This window comes from Mycteria americana, chromosome 8 (assembly GCF_035582795.1).
Source record: "Mycteria americana isolate JAX WOST 10 ecotype Jacksonville Zoo and Gardens chromosome 8, USCA_MyAme_1.0, whole genome shotgun sequence".
Lineage (NCBI taxonomy): Eukaryota > Metazoa > Chordata > Aves > Ciconiiformes > Ciconiidae > Mycteria > Mycteria americana.
Genome location: NC_134372.1, coordinates 26,358,151 through 26,382,334, shown reverse-complemented (window position 1 = coordinate 26,382,334; position 24,184 = coordinate 26,358,151). Strand labels below are relative to the sequence as shown.

Sequence of the window (24,184 nt, the reverse complement as noted above, 5' to 3'; positions counted from 1 at the left end):
GGCTCCAGCTGTCCCTCTGCCCCCATCCCCACCCTGCCAGCACTGGCGGGAGGGGATTTCCCCCCCCTTCATGGATGGGGATGAAGCCTTTGTGCCCCCTCACCATCCTTCCCCCTCCCCAGGACCCAGAGTTGCTGGCTCAGTGCCCAAGACTTGGCTGCAGCCACTTCCTGGCACTAAATTACCTCGAGCCGCACCGCCACTTGTCAGCCACTAATTACTTTAAAAGGGAAGGACCGATGCTGGCTCTCACCCTGCTTTCCCGGGGCTGCTGGTGCTGGGGCCAGGGTGGGGGGAACCTCATGGCCTGGGCCACCCGTCCCTTGTGCTGGCCTCACCCCTGCCCACATTGGACAGTGATTCCCAGCCATTAGTTGATTCCCTAGGAAACACGCTTGGTTCAGACTCAGCACATCACTGCAGCTAAGCGAGAAGCCAAAATTGGGGACAGAAAAACCCTGAAGAATTGTGGGGGGGGGGAACAACAAACTTCTCCAAGTGGCTCTGGGCTGTTGTATTCCATCAGCCAGGCCGTGGTGGGTCACATTTGTTGGCTTTAACTCCTTTCAATTTGGTTTTGACCATTTCACCCAGATTTGTGCTTGTGTGGGAGGACCCACAGCTCTGCTGGACTGGGAGCCCTGCCGCAGGGCAGCCTGGCACCCCAGCCTGTCCTGAACCAGAGCCAAACTGGCACCGGAAGCTACCAAAGGCATGAACCTGGCCAAAAGGCGAGGCAGGAGGAAAGTGTGGCCAGGATTTGCTGCTCTCCACCCCCACAAAGGAGACTCGAGAGGCATGCACAGATGCATTTCCCACACTAGATGCACTTCCCATGGTAGATGCATTTCCAACAACAGATTTATTTCCCATGGCAGCTGTGTTTCCCCTCTCTCCTGGGGGTGCTGAGGACTTGGCAGGATGCAGGGGTGGGGACCCCAAAGCCTGGTACCTGGAGAGACGCCTGGCTCACAGAGAAAGCCAGCTGAGCCGGCCAAGGATGCCCAGGGCCAGATGCTCATGGCACCCCATTCCCTGGACAGCCGTGCCACAGCAAGGGAGGGGGCTCCTTGCTGATTCAGGGTGGGACAGGGGCTGGGAGCAATTCCCCAGGGGGAATTAGCGGTGCCGGGAGCAGAGGCCCAGGCTGCCCTGGTTCGGTGAGCTGGGACATCACTTCCCACCCCCTCTCGCTTTTCCACGGATGCTGCAGCAGAGCCAGTGCCAGGAGCTCAGGGCCATCTGGAAACACTCATGGACAGCAGCGAGGGACCCCCACTGGAGACAAAGCCCAGCATTTCAGCAGGGCCTGGGCCCTTTGCCAGAGGCTCCCGCTCTGCCCTGCATGCCCACAGCAGGGTCAGTTCACCTCTGGCTACCCACAGATGCAAGCCCCCAGGGAGGGCAGGGATGCACCTGCTGCAAGGGACAGAGTAGAGCTTTTGGTGGCTCAGGGGGAGCGCGAGTCCCACTCAGCCTGGCCCTGGCAGGCACCAGGCAGCCCTGCCAGGATCCACCCCCACCAGGCAGCTCCCAGCTTCCCAAAAATAGGCTGGAGAAGCCCTATTTTTGGGCTGGAAAAAGACCTGGAAAAGACCCCGGGAGCTCAGTGTCTTCCAGGCCCTGCTGTGCTGGGGTGGTGCTGGCAGCGGGATGGGGCTCCACACACTGCTGGAGTGTGGGTGATGGGGGTGACCAGGGCTGGCAGGGGCTTTCTCTGCCCACTTGGCACCATCACAGGAGAAACTGCGCTTCCTCCTGCCTCCTCCTCTTCCTCTGCAAGCCAGGGCATGATCCCCTGTGCGCCGCTGAGAGGACCCAGAAAGCAGAGAGGAAGCCAGGCTCAGCACAGAGGAAGAACTGGGGCCAGGATACACCAAGCAGTGTGTGGCCGGCCTGAAGGCCAGAGGAAATGACGCTGGGGACAGAGGAAAGAGCCATGGGGCCCTGGAAGGGGTTGAACCTGCTGCCTGTGCATGCTGCAGGCAGGACTGAGGCTCCAGGTGCTGCCTGGGCAGGGGTCAGTGCCAGCACAGCCCAGCTGTGGATGGGATACACCCGCTGGCTACATAGAGCTCAGCACAAGTGCGTGCTGCTCATGCTCATCACCTCTCCTTGCACCCACCCCACAGCTACCAGCTCTGCTCCCTGTGGTGCCAGACCCTTCGTCTCATGGGGACGAAAGTAATTTCTGGGGCCGCAAGAGCAACACATGAGGTGACAGTGGAGCGGACGGTCTGCAGAGACGGTCTGCAGGTCTGCTTCAGCACAACTTAGCATCTATCATCTTTTCACCTCTAGTGGCTCCGAGGCTTTCCCCATCTCATCCCAGGGTAGCTCTCAGGGTGCACAGCTGCTCCCTCATCCAAATAAAATCTTGCTTGGGTGGTCCCATTTTGCAGCCTGCCTGGGGAAGCTCTCACCCTTCTCCTGCAGGTGCCAGCAGGGCAGGAAGATCAGCTCTCCCTGTGTGCAGAAGTGGCCAAAGTCCCCAGTACGGTCACTCATTTTTCCTGGGCAGTGGCCAATGGCAAAACTCAAAATAAATATTTCCCGCCTCCAGCACCGCCCACCCCACACTAGACAGCAGCTGCAGAGGATTAGGGTCACCCTGGAGGTATAATCCCTCTACAAAGAGGATAACATTTGGCCAAAGACATTCAGGGAGATGCAGAACAGGAGGCAGAGAGGGCAAGGAGCAGAGTTTGGCACAGATTTTTTTGATTCCTGCATATCACTTCCATTATCAGAGCTCTGTGCTTTGTGTCAGGATTCACTTAATAGGAAGGAGACAAAGAGTAAGGGGAAGGCCACAGGCAGGAACAGAAGCCCGTACCAGTGTCCTGCCACTCAGCTGGGCCAGACTCTCACCTGGACAGCTTCTGCCCCAGCAGAAGAACAGACAGAAAGCTTTCCAGGAAAACCCTGTTGTCTGCTTCCCCTGCCAGCTGCTGCCACCTGCCCAGGAGAGCCACCGGAGCCGAGGGATGTCCCAGCCTTGGCTCACACCACATGGTGACTGCCAGCTGCTCCAGCTTGGTCCAAGCATGTCTGCTCCCTGGCCCAACCTGGGGAGGGTTGCTCTCCCATCTCTTGCTGCAAGGTGCTGCAGTCCATGCACTTACTGTCCTTCAGCAGCCAAGATTTCAAAGGGAAGGTTTGCCTTTGATGTAGAAAGCAGGCTCCCAGCCCTTAGGTCCCAATCAAAGTGCCCAAGCGCAGGACCTTCCCCCAGCCAATGGAAGAGGAAGGTGAAAAGCCAGCAGAGGCAAGGAAAACTCATCTTTGGGCAGGCTCCGATCGGCCCTGGGGTTGAATCCAGGGCTCCCTGTGAAGAAAGATTCCTTTCTCTCCCACTAGACATGAACTGCAATAAGGACTTAAGCAGGAAGGAAGGAGCAGGCTACCCACAGAAAGGTGAATGAGGAGATATTTAAGACCTTTTCTCTGCAGGCTGCCTGCACTGAACCAGGACTCCCTCTCTGTTCACCCCATGCACCAAGTTGGGGCTGCCCAGGAACACACAGGTGGTGGCCATCCTTGGGGCAGACTCCCATCTCTGCACCCACATCCTTCCTGCCTTCCTCCACTCTTTCCATGTAGGAGGACATTTTGTTCCACCCAGATCAAGAGCCATAGCCAAAGCAGTAAGAAGCTGGGCGCTTCATTGCAGGAGTTTTGCTGGTGCACATTTACTCTAGGAAATGACTGCTGACAGGGCCTGTGACATTGTGGCCTATCTGCCAGCAGCATCCTCTTCTCCCACAGAGAGAGCATCCAAACTTCACTCACCTTCAGCGAGATGACTAAAGTTTTGATAGGAGAGGGGGATTAGAAAAGTAAGATTTTTGAAGAACACTGCATGAATCCACTACCATCTGGCCCTAAAGGAAAGAGCCAGTATCTGATGATGATCCACTTTGTGCAGCGTGTAAACAGGAAGATTCAGTATTTTGTTTCCTATTAAAAAATACACAGAGGGTCCACATGGATGTAAGGGTTTGCGGCTGGGAGTTTATTCCAGCAAATCCACTGGCACAGCTCCTAGAGGTCAGGCAGGAATTGGCAGCAAGGCCCATCTAATCTCTCCGCAGAGGTAGCCGTGTCAGGGCCCTGGGGAGCCCCTCTTAACGCATTAAGGTCACTCACTCACAGCAAACCCGACTCCTCGAGGACAAGGGGCAACTCCAGCATGGGCCCCAGCAGGGCAGGGAAAGGCAGCAGCAGCTCCTGGCGAGTGCTCAGCCACCAACTGCCAAAAACACATGCTCATGAGCAAGGGCTTGTGGGAAAGGATGCACGCTTTACCCTGCTGGGGTCTGATGGATTCCCTCAGCAGCTCCCCCAGCCTTGGCAAGCTTTGCAAATGTGGCAGGAAAGCCTCACCATGGACTTCATTAAGGCCAATCCTTGGCACACAATACAGTGCAATTCCACTTAACAAATCTCAAGTCCAGCCAAACCTTGACAGATGTCAAAGCAAGATGGATGGTGCCTTCCCATGTGGGCTTCCTTGGCTTGACTCCTTACAGCTACCAAGCTATTCAGCTGCTATAAAAATTGGAAGGGTCCTCTCCAGAAAGCCTTCTGCAAGTGCAATCCAGCACTGCCTGGCAGCATGGGGTCAGCACCTCCAGTGCAAAGCCCACTAGCTTTAAAAGTGCAAATAAGGCAGCTGCATTTATAGGTGTCCTGAGAGGCGGCCACAGAGGTAAAGCAGGATCCATATAGAGGAGCTGCTGACCATGAGGGTGCACAGACATGCCAAACCTTTAAACCAGCTGGAGAGTCAGTGGTCAGGATTAAACCCAGAATCTGGGGCAGATGTCCCCCAACAGGCTCTCCTCCTCCTGGGAGAGACCAGCTTTGTTTTATGCAACAATAAGGAAAGTAAAGTCTTCCCAATTCGCTGCACAGCCCAACACCAGGGAAGGATCAGTACTCTCCTTGGGTACCTACCCTACTGTGGGGGGCTTGGCCCCAGGGAGGGAAGGCATCAGCTACTCCCAGACTCTCTCTGTTACTGGCAGAGGTCTGCGGCCTCCCCTCTGCAAGCCTTTCCACAACAAAGGCAGATTGGTTTGAGGCAGGGAAGGGCAGCTTCAGCACAGGAAAAGACTTCCGCTCCTGTTATGCTGCTTTGCTAAACCTCCCCGCTTTGATCCCTGGGGAAAGGGACAATTTGGCAGCTGGAAGGCTATTGTGTGCCTCTTGCTATAAGTAGCTACTAAAAGCTTGGTTGAGAGCTGGAGTGAGTTGTTTAACTACACAGTGAACAGAGCTGTACCCTAACAGGCAGGTAAGACCAATTTGTCACTGCTGGGAAAACAGCTTCAAGTAAGAAGAGAATGAAAAAAACATTTCCATGTACTAAGTGAACAGTGTGAGTTTTTGTCATAGGTAGAGTACCACAAACCTTATGGACTGGAGACAGATCCTGTCTCCTCTATGGAAACCTTACTATTTTTCCTCTCTCCAGATTGCTGTTGTTCATGTCTATGCTATCCCTTAAACAGCAAGGCTGCCAGTCAAAGTCAAATTCAGAGGCAAATGCTAACATCTGGGTTCCTAAATAAATTGTTTGGCACTTTCTGAAGTGCTAACATGTGCAAGTTAAAGGATCCATCAAAGGAGAAAGAAGCCAGAAGCAGACTTACAGAGTCAAATGTTTAATAACTTTCCAAGAGTGAGTATTACATCCATATTTAGAGCATATATAAAATAAGAGATGGAAAACAAGGAAAGAAAAAATAAAGTTGCTATCTTCAAGAGGGCACGCTTAACCCCATAATTCCTGCTGAATCCCCTCTTTGGAGGCACAGTGGCCACTTTGAGCAACCCCTCTGTGCAACACAACATCAGGTACCAGGCCACTTGCAGTGTTTAGGCTCAGCACTTTAGGAACAGCTAGGAAAACTCTGATTCTGTACAACTCGCACACCAACAATATAGTCCCAGACCTGTTACATGGTTAATTGTGTCCTGTCCAGAAGAGGGATACCAGACGAATCAAAGTTACCCTAGGCAAGGTGAGCTGATCTAAAACTTGGTCTCAGCAGGGCCTTCTCTTCCACCTGCTTTTGTTTTCCTACTGACCCCAAACATTTATCGCATCTCTTCCCAATGTGGTGTTATTGCTGGACAGAGCAGGGAGAAGAAAGTAGACACTTATTAGACTCAGCAATACCAAGACAACTGTACTGGGAGGGCTCCAAGCATTCCCCAGACACCCCAGGTGGCTGCTACAGCCCAGAAGGCAGTGACAGGTTCCCCAGAGGGGAACTGTTAACCTTCTACCTCCCACTACGATCAGCACCCAACATCCTCCCTTGGCTCCTTGAAATTTTGCCCAGGAATCTTCTCTGCTAAAAGAAGGAACTGCACTGGGACAGGCTGGCCCTGGCAAAGAAGGTGCTTCCTCACAAGCCTCAAGACTGTTGCCAATATGCCAGGGAGTCTGCTCCCATCACCATAAGAACAGAGCTTGGCATCTCCTCCTGCTGGGCAGCCACATCTTTGCCTATCTCCTTCCCACCTCATAGGACCACCATCTGCACTGGGCAGGGAAGAGATCAGAGGGGAGTAAATTTGGGCTAGAGGGACACAAACAGCATCTCTCCTGGAAGACAAGCGTGGAGCTGCAGCTAGCTCTGAAGAGCAAAGCCGCTGTGCTGACTCATGGGTGAAAGCTCTGGAGAGATGCCGGGAGGCTGCCACTCTGCCCAGAGTCCTTCAACATGAACAGGAAGGACGTGGGGAGCAGCTGCACAGCTCACCCTGCTCCTAGATGGGAATGACAACTTCCACGCTGAGTGACTTTCCTGCCAAAACACAAGGCACCCCCAACAGACTGCTCACCCTGGCAACAGTGAGGGTGCTCCCTGGCTGACAGCCAAAGCTGGTAAGAACTCTGCTGCTAGAAGAAACTCTGGATTGTGAAGGCAGCGGGAGGAGCAAGAGGAATGCTAGCCTGGCCCAGCTGCTGCTCCCACCCTCCTTGCCTACAGCTAGCTTACCTTGGCCTTGTTCTGGACAGGCAGATACAGCTTGAACTCAGCTGGGAGCTCATCCTCTGAGTAGAGCCGGTCAGAGAAGTACACCCGTCGGATGCGACAGTTGGCATGAATCTGAGAGTCAAAACAAAGAGTCAGTCCATTTTCCACGTGCTCTTTCCACATCCAGCTTCACTGTCGTGCAGCAGCCTGGATTCCTTGGCTCAGCAACCGGAGAAGAGACCTCACTGCCTATCTCTCAATCTGACACAGCATCAGAGAAGAAATGTTGGCCCATGCCCTCTGCTTTGCTTTAGATGCTCTCTCCAGTGATGCAAGCTGGCTCAAGAGATTTGGCAAAGCTCTGGCCAAATCTGGCATCTCTGCAAATTGAGATCTGCCATAGTTGCTTAGAGGGTCCTTTGCTGTGAACCCACCTCTGCTTCTCCACTGGTATCAGCATTTGCCAGAACACTCTCAGCTTCAGCTTGCTGCATTTTTAACACTTCCTCTTCAGGGCCTCCCTGAGGTCAGGAACGAGACTGTCCAGTCTGTACTGCCTCTACTATCAGCTGGCAGCGACAGAGTCACTCCCATCCCCCTCATGGGTATGTGAGAAGGCAGCCATTTCTCAGTTGACTGCCTGCTCATCTCAGGACATCCTCACAAGGAACTGCAGCAGTCCCATCATACTAAGGAACAGGCATGCTCCACACACAGGCATTCCTCAAAATAATGCATGCCACTGGACACAGTGAACATGAATCCCTAGCATATGGAGCAAGTTTCATGTGCTCAGCAGGAACAAATGCTGCGTCAGGTCTGGTCCAAGGGGCTCAGTGAAGGCAGGGTCAATCCACCCGCACTAGGAAACAAGCTTGACTGGGGATATGTATGGACCATAACACCCTGGGTCTTTACCAGCCAGGCTCCCACTCAGCTGGTTGCTGTCTGGTGTATCTGGACAGTAAGGCAGCACATGGCTAATTCCCAGCAGACCTCCATCCAGCAGGATGCGTGGCACGCCACAGGGGACTTTAGGTGGACTGCACCTCTTACCCTAACCAACAACCAGCAAAAGAACCAAGATGGAAACGGGCTCCTTCATCCCAGTCTAGTCCAGTGAAGTGAGGCAGCACCAAGACCTCTGCTGCCTCAGTCAGGCCTTTGCTCCCCACCTGCAGTGCTCTGCAAAGAGCGGGACTGGCAAAGGGACCACTCAGAGCTAAACCCAGACTCCCAATCTACAGCAAGGCTGTCCCAGCCAGCAGCAACACTACCAACCATTGGTTTCTGTGGGCAGGACATGCCTGCTTCTCACCTGAACTCTCAGGGTCTCAATGTAATTTGTCCCATAAGCCCGGCGTGTGAAGTCTGACAGGTTGAACTGGATTTGGTTCCAGCCGTCATCCAGCCGCATGGGCATGGTGCAGATGAATGGCTTCACCCGAGTCGTGCTCTGGTAGTTACTTGCCCGGAAACGCCGGCGTACGTTCTTATCATCCAGCACCTGGGGCAAGGAAGGAAGGCTACTGACCCACGCGTCAGGGGCCCCCAGCCCCCCGAGACAGCAGCTGTTCTAGACTCAGGCTTTATCTGTCTCTGAGAGAGGGCTCTCCTACTCCCACCCCTCCATTTCACAGCAGAAGTATTTTTAACACAGGAAACAGACCCATTTTCAGGAATAGCAACAATGTGCTTGGGAGCTGACTGATGCCCCCATAGCAGAAGACCTGACACATCACATGGCCAAGAAAGCAAAACTGTTTTGGGGAACACATGCTGCCTGGGACAAGTTACACTGGAAGTTGGCACCTTCCTCACTAGTCCCTGGAGGGGCCTCCCCACTGCATGCTCCTCACCTGCACTTCAAAAGTGAAGTATTTCTTCAGGTTCTTGATGATCATCACTAGGAAAGGTAGTTTGATACCCAGAGTCTTCTTTGGGTCAGCAGGGCACGTGATGTACGTAGTACTGAGAGGGACAGAAAAACGCTTTAGGATCTCACATGGCACAAAGCACACAGCCCGAGTCCCGTCTCTCCCTTGACCTAACACAGTCTTGGAGGACAGGCAGAAAAAGATAGCTGTGATCATAAGATCTCAGCAACAACCAGGCCTTCCTGCAACAGGAGGGAGAGTTTCAGAGGTAGCTGCAGGGAGAACAAGATAAAAGGCCCAAAGAATGCATTTCAAATCCCACCTCTCTCACCTGGGGCATGAAACACCTTTCTGGACAGCTTCACCTCCCCAATTTCAAGGCCATGTCAACGCTGTTTCTTAACACAACCTCCTCCTACCCTTGACTGAGCAGGTAGAGCGCTCCAGAACACAGCAGTGGCCCTGTGTGCTCTATATGGCTAGGAAAACAGAGGTCACGAGCCCTAGAAGTACACATCATGCCTGGCAAGTTCTGTATCAACACATCTTGGGAGGAAGAGAAGTGTTGGCTCAGCCTGTCTGCAGGAGAGGAGTCTCTGCTGCCCTTATAAGGAGCGCCCTGCTCTGAATCACCCCTGGAGAAGCCTTGGAGCCTCTGAACCCACTCATGGAGCTGGTGTCTCTCTTCCCGGTTGATGGAGATGAGGTTGCTAAGTGAAGTGCCATAAGTAATTCCCCTCATAAATCTCCCTTTGATCTTCCTGCTGTCAGGAGAGCAGCTGTCACATGGAGAGAGCAGCAGAGCAGGCCTAAGACAATAAAAGATGCAGAAGACAGTGCTGCTTTCTCAGTAATTGGCGGCACTGACTGGGGACCAGGTATCAAATACAGCTTTTTTCCCCCAAGTGATGGAAAAATAACAGGACTTTATTTTTATTTTTTATCCCTTAGCCCCACTGAAGATGACAGAGAGCTCTGCACGGTACAGTGCCACAGAGGGGTATCAGTGATCTGACCCCAGATCATATTCTTCAATTTATTGACAAAGAGATTGCATTAGAGTCTGAAGGACATGTCTGCTGGGCACTGACATCTTTCACTCTGCTCCAGGGCAGAAGTGAAAGATGGGCACACTAGGGCAGAAGAGGATGCCTTATCCTACCTGACGTTAGTTCCTTCAATCTCCAGTACCAGCGACTGAATGTCATTGTCAGTAATTCGCTTGATGTGGCCATTGCGCACCTGGAAGAAAAGTGGGGCAGACAGCACAGATGTTATTTGAGAAGGAAAGAAGAGGTGCCCACAACTCCACTGAGGGGGAAAAAGATCCCAGGAGGACCCATCTACATTCACTTGGCTCCTATTGTCCTGGACATCACTGTTTCCAAGGTTTTGATCACCACCCCACAGTGCCAGGACTCCAAGCAAGAGTTTATGGCCCAGCATGCTGCACGGAGACCAAGTGCAAGACTTCAGCCTATCAAAATACACTACAGTGAACACAAATGACTCAAGCCTCATGTTAAAGGCCCAAATAAACAAACATAGAAGTGTCAGAGCAGGATCAAACTACAGTGGGATAAGGGGTAAAAACAAGTACAAGCAATACAGGGGCAAGCAAAGGGAGCCACAAGCCAGCCACTGGTCACCAAGGGGTCTTAGTCTCTACTGCTGGGCATGGCTGACTGCCTCTGTGGAAGAGCAGGACCAGATGAGAGCTTGGTTAAAATTCTTCACAATTGCAGCACACGCAAGTGCAGAGCCATCATCTGCTCTGCTGAGGGGCACAGGGATTTAGCTACTTGGATGTAGCCCCACAGAGCTCAGGGAAGCCAGGGCTGGAACCAGGAGCCAACACAAATTCATTTTCCTCCCCAAGCAACATGGCTAAATCCCTGGGTCTGAGGATTTATTTTTTTTTAATGAAGCAGCTCACTTCCCATCAAATTTATCTCCATTTAAAAGGCACTTTTGCTAATTAAGCCCTCTGCTCTTCCCCAATGCTAGATCAGCAAATTGCAATGCTCCTTCCAGCTTCGTGAATTAATTTCTTTAGCATCTACCACTGCTGCTAATATATAGGATACATTAAGCTTCTAATGGGATGGTTCCAGTCATGAGCTACAAAACGATTTACAGGTTTACAGAATCACAGAATTGTATAGGTTGGAAAAGACCTTTAAGATCATCAAGTCCAACCATAAACCTAATGCTACCACCACTAAGCCATGTCCCTAAGCACCTCATCCAAACGTCTTTTAAATACTTCCAGGGACAGCGACTCAACCACTTCCCTGAGCAGCCTGTTCCAATGCTTGATAACCCTTTCAGTGAAGTAAAATTTCCCAATATCCAGTCTAAACCTCCCCTGGTGCAACTTGAGGCCATTTCCTCTCGTCCTATCACTTGTTACCTGGGAGAAGAGACCGACCCCCACCTCTCTACAACCTCCTTTCAGGTAGTTGTAGAGAGCAATAAGGTCTCCCCTCAGCCTCCTTTTCTCCAGGCTAAACAACCCCAGTTCCCTCAGCCGCTCCTCATAAGACTTCTGCTCTAGACCCTTCACCAGCTTCGTTGCCCTTCTCTGGACACGTTCCAGCACCTCAATGTCTCTCTTGTAGTGAGGGGCCCAAAACTGAACACAGTATTCAAGGTGCAGCCTCACCAGTGCTGAGTACAGGGGCACGATCACTTCCCTACTCCTGCTGGCCACGCTATTTTTGATACAAGCCAGGATGCCATTGGCTTTCTTGGCCACCTGGGCACACTGCTGGCTCATATTCAGGCGGCTGTCAACCAGCACACCCAGATCCTTTTCCACTGGGCAGCTTTCCAGCCACTCTTCCCCAAGCCTGTAGCGTTGCATGGGGTTGTTGTGGCCCAAGTGCAGGACCTTGCACTTAGCCTTGTTGAACCTCATGCAATTGACCTCAGCCCATCGATCCAGCCTGTCCAGATCCTCTGTAGAGCCTTCCTCCCCTCAAGCAGATCAACACTCCCGCACAACTTGGTGTCATCTGCAAATTTACTGAGGGTGCACTCGATCCCTTTGTCCAGATCATTGATAAAGATATTAAACAGAACTGGCCCCAACACAGAGCCCTGGGGAACACCACTTGTGACCGGCCGCCAACTGGAGTAAACTCCATTCACCACCACTCTTTGGGCCCGGCCATCCAGCCAGTTCTTAACCCAGTGAAAAGTACACCCGTCCAAGCCATGAACAGCCAGTTTCTCCAGGAGAATGCTGTGGGAAACCGTGTCAACGGCTTTACTGAAGTCTAGATAGACAATATCCACAGCCTTTCCCTCATCCACTAGGTGGGTCACCTTGTCATAGAAGATCAGGTTGGTCAAGCAGGACCTGCCTTTCCTGAACCCATGCTGGCTGGGCTTGATCCCTTGGTTATCCTCCACATGCCATGTGACGGCACTCAGGATGATCTGCTCCATAATTTTCCCTGGTACCGAGGTCAGGCGGACAGGCCTGTAGTTCCCCAGGTCCTCCTTCCAGCCCTTCTTGTAGGTGGGTGTCACATTTGCTAATCTCCAGTCAACTGGGACCTCCCCAGTTAGCCAGGACTGCTGCTAAATGATGGAAAGGGGCTTGGTGAGCACTTCTGCCAGTTCCTTCAGTACCCTTGGGTGGATCTCATCAGGCCCCATAGACTTGTGAATGTCTAAGTGGTGCAGCAGGTCACTAACCATTTCCCCCTGGATTATGGGGGCTCCATTCTGGTCCCCATCCCTATCTTCCAACTCAGGGGGCTGGGTACCCAGAGAACAATTGGCCCTGCTATTAAAGACTGAGGCAAAGAAGGCATTAAGTACCTCAGCCTTTTCCTCATCCTTGGTCACTGTGTTCCCTCTCCCGTCTACTAGGGGCTGGAGATTCTCCTTAATTCTCCTTTTGCTGCTAATGTATTTGAAGAAGTATTTTTTGTTGTCTTTTACAGCAGCAGCCAGATTGAGCTCTAGCTCAGCTTTGGCCCTTCTAATTTTCTCCCTGCACAGCCTCGCTACACCTTTGCAGTCCTCCTGAGTTACCTGCCCCTTCTTCCAGAGGTCATAGACTCTCCTCTTTTTCCTGAGTTCTAGCCAAAGCTCTCTATTCAGCCAGGCCGGTCTTCTTCCCTGCTGGCTCGTCTTTCGGCACCTGGGGACAGCCCGCTCTTGCGCCTTTAGGACTTCCTCCTTAAAGAATGTCCAGCCTTCCTGGACTCCTTTGCCCTTTAGGGCTGCCTCCCAGGGGACTCTGTTGACCAGTCTCCTAAACAGGCCAAAGTCTGCCCTCCGGAAGTCTAAGGTGGCAGTTTTGCTGACCCCCCTCGCCGCTTCTCCACGTATCAAAAACTCTTATCATTTTGTGATCACTCTGCCCAAGACGGCCTCCAACCATCACATGGCTCACAAGTCCTTCTCTGTTCGTGAACAACAGGTCCAGCGGGGCACCTTCCCTAGTTGGCTCACTCACCAGGTGTGTCAGGAAGTTATCTGCCACACACTCCAGGAACCTCCTAGACTGTTTCCTCTCTGCTGTATTGTATTTCCAGCAGACATCTGGTAGGTTTAAGTCCCCCACAAGAACAAGGGCTAGCGATCGTGAGGCTTCTCCCAGCTGCTTATAGAATAGTTCGTCAGTCTTCTTATCCTGGTTGGGTGGTCTGTAACAGACTCCCACCACAATATCTGCCTTGTTGGCCTTCCCCCTGATTCTTAGCCATACACACTCCACCCTATCGTCACCATCATCAAGCTCTAAACTATCCAGACACTCCCTAACGTATAGGGCTACCCCACCAGCTCTCCTGCCTCGCCTATCCCTCCTGAAGAGTTTATAGCCATCCATCGCCGCACTCCAGTTGTGCGAGTCATCCCACCGTGTTTCTGTGATGGCAACCATATCATAGTTTTCCTGATGTACAATGGCTTCCAACTCCTCCTGCTTGTTGCCCATGCTGCGTGCATTGATGTAGAGGCACTTCAGCTGGGCTGTTGTCTGTGTCTCCTTCACAGGAGAACACCCCTTGTGTGCTCTGAGGTGTTTCACTGGCATTTCCCTCTTGGCTCCTATTGCCTCAGTATCCCCTAGCTCAACTCTGTTTGACTTCAGCTGTGCCCCAGTGTACCCTGCATATCTCAGAGACACAGGCTGAGTGCCCTCACTGGCACCTGCTCCCTCTAACCGTGGCACGTGGTCCCTCAGCTTCCCTTGGGCAATTCATCTTCAAAGTTTGTTTCTTCAGAGGGACCTACCTGGGTGATGTTGCATACATTTGCTGGAAGAAAGAGATAAGCCCTGTGAGCACCCACCCCCCCGGCCTGTCTCTACACTAAGCAGTTTCAAGAAACCTCAGCCTGGATCACCCAGCTGCTGCTGATAAGCACAAGAGTGCAGCTAGCCCTGCCAGGCTGCTCTTAACTCTGCTTCAAGCCTGCACAGATACTTCCAGAAAACATTAAGCTCAGAGAGAGGATCCTTACAGGATAACCTTATCTCTCCTTTGCATCAAATGCAACTCCGATGGATTTATAGGTCTGTTCAGGAGAAACCAACTGCCTGAGGTCTGGATGACTTGCCTTTTTTTTTTTTTTTTCCCCATTTTTTTCTTTTTTTAAATCACCAGCCCAGTGGAAGCCCCATGTGCCTTTCTGTATTTAAAGCAGCAATTGGCATATGGGAAATTAAATCCTGGAAGCCACAGGGATACAGCATGCAGACTTAACACCAGGAAACAACCCTGCCTAAGCAGGTGACAGTAGTGCACAACAAAGCCTGCCTCCACACCACACAAGACAGCTTTCACCAAGGGTAGCTTTTGGCTCCACAAGGGGCGAAGGTTCAGATTTGGGCTTCTCTGGAGAGGACAGTAACAGAGAAAACAGCTAAACATGCTTTAAACCAATTAGTCAGCAGTGTTTCTATCTGCAACCAGGTCCCCTTCCTTAGCCTGTGAAGGCTTTCCTTCCCCAGATTACAGGGATAATGAATAGCAACTCTTCCTCCTCAGCATTGCCAGAAACAGGATGAAAGACAGCAGAAAAGAGAGGAGATAAGTACAAAACAGGGCCAGACTGCAGCAGAGTCCTTCCTCCCAGTCCTACGTAGCTCGGTATAAGTTTTTGCAAGCTGCACTACTGCCCAGCTGCAGGGAGATGGTGACCAGGTCACGCAGGTGCCCTTCCGCACAAAAGCCAGCCTGTCTGCACGTGCCTGCAGCTAGCACTGGCAGGACAGACACACAGACATTTGGAGCATGACATCCAGCCCTGGCTGGATCAGAAGTCCAAGCAGCCTCGCGGTTTTGGTAAGATATGGCTGAACGGCATCAGAAGTGCTCACCGCCAACGGAGACTCAAAGCACTGACTCAGTGGTGCCAAATGCCCCAGCTCAGCCCCTCGGCTCACTCTAGAGCCTGGCTCCCTGCCGGAGGCTGAGCTTGCCTCCTGCCTGCCTCCCTCGGGGACAACCTCTCTGATGGAGGACATGTTTCAGTCACAGCCAGAGGAGCACTTCTCTTCCCTTGCCAGCTCTGGGGGTCCCTTCCCAACGGGCTCACACAGACCAAGAGGCAACCTCTGGCTCCATCAGGCACAGCCACCAGCTCTGTGCGGCACAGGGTGGGAGGGATGGTCCTGCTGTGCTCTCAGTGGCTACTTAGCAAGAGCTCCCAGTCTTCAGGGCCTTTCCCCTACTTCACAGAAGCTCAGAAAGAGATTTCAGAAAATTTTAGAAATCTAAACAAAACACTCCACATTTCTACTTGACCAGTATTTCTAGCCATCTTAAGCCTACAAAGGTGGATTTCTGAAGCTGGAAAAAAGGGTAATAGCCCTCTTAGAAAATAAAAGTTCTTCAAATGCCTAATATCCTCTGAATCAGGATAACTGGGAAGTTACCTGCTGTCTAAAGACAAACTGAAGAAACTTTTTTCACAGATGCAAACCTCAAATCTCACAGCGTTTGGAGGAAGCAGCAGCTTTACAGACAGTTGTGTCTGAACATACGTATTTCTTGATGCTGCTGTTGCTGCTAGCAACGCTAGTCAAACATAACAGACCAGAGGAAAAGCAGTAAGGAGCAATCTTCCCCAGGCCCAGCGGCGCACCCGCCGGCAGACAGGACACCATGGTCCAAGGCCGACCTCTGGAGGCTCACTCCTGCATCATTGCTGGCTGCCCCATTGTCTTGGGCCAGCAACAGCAAGCTGAAACACAGCCAGCACCATCGTCCAGACTACCGTAGGTATGGGTATGCCCTTGTCTTGGGACAGGCCAGCACTTCTCAAAGCCAGTGGTGGGTCCAGAACAGGCACGAGGCCCTTGTGCCACCTCCCTCCCCCAGGAAGGGAAAGGGGGCAAAACAAGAGGCAAAACAAGAGGCTGTCCTTGGGAACAGCAGTCCTAACTTTTCATCAGTCTTTTCTGGCCAATCCAGCGACTACTGCACCCGAATGGACCGCTGCTTACATCCACCCTGCAAGCAGAGTTCCTGCTGGCAACCACACAAGCTGCACGATTGCAATGGTATCACCCCACACAGGACAGTGCACATCAGAAGGTACCTCAGGAGGTCTCCAGTCCAACCTCCACCTCCAAGCAGGGTCAGCCCAGATTGCTCATGGCTTTATCCAGTTTGGAGGCATGCTACATCCCTTTGTCTAAGAGTCTTTAACATGTCCCATTCTCACACCATCCAAATAAGCTACTGATCCTTTTTTAAAGTCACAAATATCTGTGCAAAAGCCCTAACGCAGGCACATGCACACAGCCAGACTATGTGAAGCAACCCAGTTCTTCACAGAGCTTCCCATTGATGGGAAACGGGATGAGTCTGCACTGCCTGTCCCACATCCCATGACTTGTAAATGCTCATGAGAGCCCACTGAGGTCAAACACCACTGCTGTCTGCTGAACTGCCTTGAAGGCTTTAATTCCTGCTGAAATCACAAGAAATTCAGGTTAGTTTCAAGCACAAGTAACTGAATACATGTCGTAACCTCAAAGAGGGGAGCCTGCTCTCAGAGACTATAACAAGCGTTTTGCAGAATCACTTTTAGGTAGCAACACAGCTATGGGTGGTTTGTGAAGGGGAGGAAGCAACAGGTCTCAACACCTCCAAACTTCCTGGGCTCCCTGATGCGAGATACCCAGGAGAAGGCAGGCGATCCTCAACAGAACCACTCTAGAAACAGACAGGAAGGAAAAACAAACAGATGAAACATTCATGACTTCCCATCCACCCTAAAAGCTGCCACACAGCCTACCTTTAAATACCTTTAGCAAGCCTGTTTAAAAAATGGGTCACCTATGAGAGAAGATCCCCATCTCAGTTACATCCAGCTACCATGGGGAAGCCGCCATATGTGGCAAAGGGTCGTTTTGTTTTCTGCTGCCTATTTCCAGCATTTGACATTTTTTGTAGCCTCTTGCAGTGCTGCATCTCCTGACAGCGGGCTGCCCCGCTCCTCTGGCGGGGCTCTGCTGCTCAGCAAAGGCAGAAAAGAAGGTACTTTTATAATAACACATTTCCCTCCCCCAGAAAAAAACGGGGGGGTCCCGATAACCTGGCACGGGTGGCTCAGGCACCGGCGGCCTGACAAGAGCAGTCCCACGGGTGCCCGGGCCACACCGGCTGCTTCCCGGTGGGCCGCGGCCCCTCGTCTCGCCACACGGGGACGGCGGCGGCCTCGCGCAGCCCCGGGCCTGCCCTGGGAGGCTGAGGCGAGCGTCCGCGCTGCTCCCCCGGCCCCGCTGCTCCCCCGGCTCTGCCGCCTCACCTTCTTGTCCCAGATCTGGAGCGGCTTGCTACCGATGCTGTACAGCACCGAGAGGAACCCGCTCTGGAACGTGTTCTTGAACATGCCGGGGCCACGGCGGGCCGGGCCGGGCCGGGCCGGGCCGGGCCGGGCGCCGCTCTCCCGCAGCCGGAGCCTCCGCTCTGCGGAAGAACAGGACGGATCCTGCGGATCCCTCCGCGCTGCTGCCCCGCGCTTCCGGGTCGCGGCGCTACCGTCACTAGGGAACTACTTTCCGCCCCTACTGGCTGCCGTCGGATCTACTTCCGGCTGCCGCTAAGGGACGGGGTGTTGTGGGAGCGCGCGCTGCCATGGCAACCGGGATGGGCGGGGCCAGAGCGGAGGGAGGGGACCGCGGGGAGGTGGCGGGCGAGGGGCGGGGCCGGAGGAGGGCGAGGGCGGGGCCCTCCCTGCATCACAACGGTGCAGCCCCGCGGGGAGGCCGCCAGCTGCCCTAGGAAGGCACCGGATGGTCGGTACTGGCCTGCCGGACCTTGGGCCTGGTCATCGGCGTTGAGCGGCGGTAGGTACGGCTCTGCCGAGGGCTGGGGCGCACTCTGTTGCCCGCCCACCCCGGCTCTGCCTCCCGGACCCCGCGTCGGTGCTCGTTGCCAAAGCGCTGGCTGCAGGCGCTGGGCTTTGGGGTTTCCCACCCGCCGGTGAGGCTGGTGCCCGGTCAGGGCCGGCCTCTGTCATGCCGCTGTCCCACCCCAGAAGGGCATATTCAGGGTGTCCTGGCGGTGCAGGCTGTGGGGCGGGTGGGTCTGGTGTGGCCGCAGTGCTGGACGCCATCCTGAATAGACCCTGGCCAGCAGGGAAGTCCTTAGCACAGTGAAACCCCAGCTTGGGCAGGGCCCTGTGCTCTGCTGCTGAGTGCCAGGGCTCCCACCCTCCCTGGAGGTCTCACTGGGCACCAACTCCATCCTCTTTCCTCATTCACTCAGCAAAGTGCGTTACTGAAGCCAAGACCATTCAAGGCCACACATCCATGACCAGTCCACTGCAGCTAATGAAATGGCTGGTACTACATCTACTGAACACTTGGGACTTATGTGGGTACATTTTAAAGATGTCCCAATTCTCCCCCTGTGATTCCCAACCATCAGACAAAAGGCAACACTTTGGTTTTCTGTTTCCGATGATGCACTTTGCTCATGGAGTGTTTCTCAGTTTGGGCTCTGCTGTTTTCTCCTAGGGGCCTCCGTTTCACTCTGTGCTGGTTTTACAAGACTGGAGTGTCCAGATGCTGTTTGCTCTGCTTTGTTGCTTCATTTAGCCCCAATCTTGTTCCCACGTTCCCAAGCTTCACTTGCCCCAGCAGGTGACATCCATCCATCCCAGTCCTGGTGCTGCTCGGAGCAGCCTGTGTGCATCAGCAGGTACGCACGCCTATTGGAAATCCTGTCTGACTATTAATACCAGCAGCTCCATTAAAACATGAGTTATAAATGCTCACAGCTTAGCCCTGTGTCTGTGGACCTGCATTTTTGGGTAGCACTACCATGAAGTGTGAGTACTGGAAAGCAGCTCCTGTCACTCCCAAGTCGTTTCCTGACTCGGGTTTTCTAAGACATGGCCAGGCCCCTTCCTGTACCTCTGTGGCCAAGGGAAAGGCAAACAGCTTTGATGGGAGTGGAAGGGAAGGATGTTTCGGTCACACAACAGCAGTAGGCATGTCCCACCCTCTGCCAAGCCGTTTCCCAGCCCTCTGATGCCACCTGGGCTGGAGCTGGCTGCAGCCATGTGCTGTCTGTTTCTGCCGCATGCTGATGCAGCACTGACAGGGATGCACTGGTGCCGGAGGCTGCTGCCTCGTTAGGTCAGAAACTGCTGGGATGTCCGCAAATCTGTGCTTTCCAGAGGAGCCTCCTGCACATCAGCTGGTGCAGGAGGTTGTCCCAGTCCTGTGTCATGCTTGCTGTCACGGTGGCATTTCCTCAGACAGCATTTCAGGCCAGAACTGCTCCATCTCCATGTGGAAATGGGCCAGATTCTGCACTCGCTGACACCAGAGATACCCATCACAAGGCAAACCAGTAGGAGGAGGGAGCAGGAAAGCCCTCAAATACAGCAGCACCGTCAGTGCAATACCTCCAGCTTCTACTTGATGCTCTAAGCCATGCAGGGATGCCAGCGCTGTGCAAGGGTCTCCTCCCAGGGGAGAGGGGCAGCAGCTCCAGCCGCCTGGCTTGTTTGAGCAGGAAGGTGCTGATCTGTGCCCATGTGGAGATCTGGATTTTTGGATTAGTGGAAAGGGGCATCTTTGCCCTCCTGGAGAAGCACCAGCCCCCAGGCTCAGGAATACTGCATAACCACCGAGGGACTGCAGTGCACACTGCTGGGAGGTGGGCATATGCTGCCTGGGGTCAGAGAGGGCTGTGTCAGATCCAGCTCCCGTCGATGTCTGTGGGTCTACCCAGCTCAGTGTATGCAGTACCAAGCACAAATGTATTTGCTCAAGCAAATAAAGGTGCCCAAGGAGTGAAACTCTGGAAAAAAACTTTCCCAAAGGCAAGAAACCAAAGCAGCTTCCCATGGGGGTAAGAAACAGATGATGTGATGTGGCTGCACACACTCTCCCTCCCTCCCCTCCACCAGCTGCTACTGCTCAAGCCAAAATGGTGCCTCTGCTCTTTGTTGATACAAGTTGGTGAAACCTTCTGCAATCAGGATTCACAAAACTCCTTGCACACAAGCACACAGGTGGGCAGAGCCCTGTCCCTGCTTTGTCTGCTGCCTGGCTGCCAAGGGACCATTTATTTGTCCAGGAAGTCTCTGTGGCACAGGGACACGAGCCAAACCCAGTTCATCTTCAGAAGCAGCCCTTATCTGAGCACGAGCAAGAAGCGTCAGAATACATTGTACAACCCTAATTTTTCATGCTGTTTACTTACTCCTTTTAAATTTTTATTGCTTTCAGCTCTGGCCTAGCCTCCAGTAGAAAGCTTTATCTGTTGGAGTACATTCATCTTCATGCTTTGAGATAACTGCCAGCAACAACCCTTTTCTCTTACTGCATGATTGCAAATAAATGCTTTTTTTTTTCTTTTTGTGAGCTGGGATAAGATGCAGTACCTTGACGATATAAGGGGGGGCTTATGTACAGCCTTACTGGTGTGAAAATGCTTTCGAGTATAGACAGGGCCTTGCACAGCTGAAAAGGCTTAACAGGAACAGCTTGGGCTAGAAATTACATTTTAAAACTGAAATATATTACATTTCTTCCTGCTGTAATAACATCTGTAACATCTATTTTCAATGTACAGACACTAAACAGCATAAAAATTACCATCCTGCATCAGCTTTATGGTCCTGCAGTTTAACTCCAGGCCCCTGTGTAGCTCTTGTTGCTAACTAATGCCCCATCCAAATCCTGCCGACAACCACAACATCGTCTGCTAGTTGTGCTTGTCTCTCCCTTGGGCTACAAATGCTCCGACTGTCCCAAATGTGCAGTCCCTCACAGCACCCGGGTTAGCAGTACTTTCTCCTTCATTTACAATACCTCGCACAAACAAGTGGAGCACACAAAAAGCAAGGCATTATTTAGAAATGATCAAATGATCAGTACACTTTACGCGGCATGGTTAAATAACTTGTTCCCTTAATCAGATGGTAAGAGACAACTGGGACAAATATCCAGCTGCCATTCCTGGAACAGCCTGCTCATTCCCATGCTCTCCACTTACCATTTTAATGTCATGTTTTGCTGCACATGAGGTACATGTGGTTTCAAATTGTCCCTATTTCTCAACAAATTTTAACGAAAAATAATACCCGTTGCCTCTCCTCCTTCTCCGGGCATGTGTGGGCTAAAGGAGAGGGCAGAAACAGAGAAGCCTAATGAGACACTAACACATATTAATAGTCGAGGCTGGCACTTGGAAAGAGGCCTCTGGGAGGTGTATTTCAATGAGACTGACACACTGATGTTGTCCCCCTGGAAGACTGCTAGGAAGATGTCACCATGTGACATCACCCCCATTCCCAAATCCCAGGGTGTAGAGGGATTGGATTTTAGGGAGCAGGTGGAGGAAAAGGCCCATCCTAAAATAATAGTCTGGTCCAAGTGAGCAGAGGTTGCCTGCTCCAGCACTAAAGCACTTCCTGCCCTTCAGAGTTCCCAGCAATCCGATGCCTTCAGAGGAACGAGATCTTCAGGAAGCTTCTGAAACATTGCTCCTCTGAACTTTCACATTGCTGGCTGCAGTTACTAGAGCAAAACGTTAACAGCTCTCTCCAGTATCACCAAGTCTGTGCTTGCCTTGGAGCATACAGTCCAGGTTCACAGCCTGAGAAATCCTAACCTGGACCATTGCCCTCTCAGCTTAAGCAATCACTGGAGAGCAGATGCCTAGGGCTGGCTGCATGGTCCAGTGGGCCAAGTGAAAGGACAGTGCTTGGACCAGTAAAACCAGAACCAGATTCAGTCAGTACCTTTGTGAGCCAAAAGCCTTCACTGCATGGCAAAAATGAGAAAAAAGCAATGACTTCTGGAAGGAGCGTGAGGTCCTGGGATTTGTCCAGCTGTCTCCCCTTGCCTGGATTTTCCTACAGGAGCAGGACTGGATAAAGGGCAGTTGTAATGAGGAAACCAAAAAGGGAATTGGACAGGATATCCATAGCCACCACATGCAAGGGGAGGCAAGGTGCAGAAGCGGCTTTGGGTGCTGAGAGAACCTGGATGAAGGCTTTGGACCTCATGCTGACTGAACTCCAAGCACTGCAGAAGGAGGAGGAGGAAGCCAGGCTGCTGCTGAGCAAGTGATCAGAAGAGAACAGGGGAGCGTAAACACGAGTGGGTGCAGAAGGAGACAGTGCCAGTGTGTGCTGGAGCTCTTTGGCAGAGAAAGTCAAGGAAGGTGGAACCTTGGTGGAACCTGCCTTGGTGGAACCACTGTGCAATGGCTGTCACGGTGGAGCAAGGGGCGAGAATGAACAAAACCTTTCTGACTCTTGACAAACTGAAGACAAAAAACAGGCAGGCAAAGAAGAGTTTATTTCTGACAAGCAACACTTAAAAAAAAAAAAAGTCATTGAGAGCATCCTTTAGAGACAAGCTGTTGACTTGGAGAGGACATGGGCTGCAGCAGGCGGGAATGGGGGGCATGCCCCAACAGCGTCAGGAGAGGGATGGATGAGGTAGCAACAGCACTTGGATGTGCCACCATGCTGCAGGGACCTCAGTCTGGCATAAGCTCGCAGAGCTGCTTCTGCCCAGCACATGTAGACTGCAGGTGGACCCCGCCATGGGCTCTTCCCTGCAGGGACAGGCTCTCACCACTGGCCAGATCTGCACCAGCCAAAAAAGAGTCTTGCTGAATGTAGGTGCCAGAGATCAGCACAGCCCTGGATACAACAGGGCAATCATTACACCGTGCCTCAGCAATGGACCAAGCCCTGCCTTACAGCACTAGTAGCTTGAACTTGCCTGATGTACATGTCCACATGTGGCCCCACATCAGCACATCTCCAGGTGCGATGCACAAGGATGGTGTTTGGCAAATTTCCACCTGTAACACTCACAGGCTTTGTGTGAGGACTCACTCCTGCATTTCCACTTTGGCCACTGCCCAGGGCTAGGTGAGAGTAGCACTGTCTGGTTCTGTGCCCGCAGGAGCCCACCGCTCACCTTACCCAAGCTCCCCTCCCTGGGAACTGGTAATAGGTCTATCTTTCCTAGTCAAGAGCCTTGTCTCAGAGGTACCCTTAGCCTGGGCAGCTTCAGTATAGGGGCAAACTGCATAGGGAAAAACACATGGGCAGTGAAGGAATGGGACAACAGAAGAGAAATGACCATGTACAGTCATACAGAGTCCAGCTGGAGGTTTTTAGACCGGAGTTTCAAGTGCTCCATTAACATCTAAGACCAGAGCATAGCTTGGACAACCACCAGCATTGCGGCCAGGCTCTCCCAAGAGCTGCTGGTGAAGCACCACATCTGTAAGGGAACTCCTGCGATGCAGAGGCCCACGGGCAGGAGCTCCAAGCTCAGGGCTTTGCAGTGATGGTGCTGGGGAGGAGGAGGAGAGTCTCAGCCCAAGAAAGACGAAGAGATGGGAGATCCTGGGGTGCAGAGACAGAGCCATGCCCAAGCCCCACAGGCTGGGAAAACCAGGTACCAGCATTAGCACCCAGGCCACCACCCAGACAGGCACCTCCAGAATAGTCTGGGGGCCTAAGGAGGAACACCCCCAAAGGTGGCAAGTAGCTCCTTTGCCTCTCCCTGCGGTGATTTTGTACAAATAGTTCCTCCTGCTCTCCTCATCCATCCTGCCCTGGCAGGGCACAGGGAACAGCTCACACTGCCACCATCCTCCAATGTGGCTGGTCCTGCCCCATAGCTCCCTCCCACTGAATGCTCCTCCTCATATGCTTCTTTTAAAACTTTTATTCAGCAATATAGAATTCTTTTAATTATAATATATAACTGTCCATCGTGATACTACATCCCCTGCCACCCCCGTGCCCTGGCAGAGACAGGCGCAAGCTGGCTAACTGTGGTCTGTCAGA

The 24,184-nt window shown here is 52.6% G+C and overlaps 1 protein-coding gene across 2 annotated transcripts; it reads right to left on the bottom strand.

The window, feature by feature from the left end:
* Positions 1 to 5,653: 5,653 nt before the first annotated feature.
* Positions 5,654 to 17,876, bottom strand: CFAP20 (cilia and flagella associated protein 20). Of its 2 annotated transcripts, XM_075510235.1 has the most exons (6): positions 17,654 to 17,872; positions 10,035 to 10,114; positions 8,855 to 8,966; positions 8,314 to 8,502; positions 7,017 to 7,127; positions 5,654 to 6,137 (listed from the first exon to the last, which is right to left on the bottom strand). In XM_075510235.1, the coding sequence occupies exons 1-6, from the start codon at positions 17,735 to 17,737 to the stop codon at positions 6,132 to 6,134; spliced, it is 582 nt and encodes a 193-aa protein (XP_075366350.1). In that variant the 5' UTR covers positions 17,738 to 17,872; the 3' UTR covers positions 5,654 to 6,131. The 2 variants fall into 2 exon arrangements, with proteins under 2 accessions (XP_075366350.1, XP_075366349.1); XM_075510234.1 differs by lacking the exon at positions 5,654 to 6,137 and having other exon boundaries at positions 7,008 to 7,127; positions 17,654 to 17,876.
* Positions 17,877 to 24,184: the final 6,308 nt, after the last annotated feature.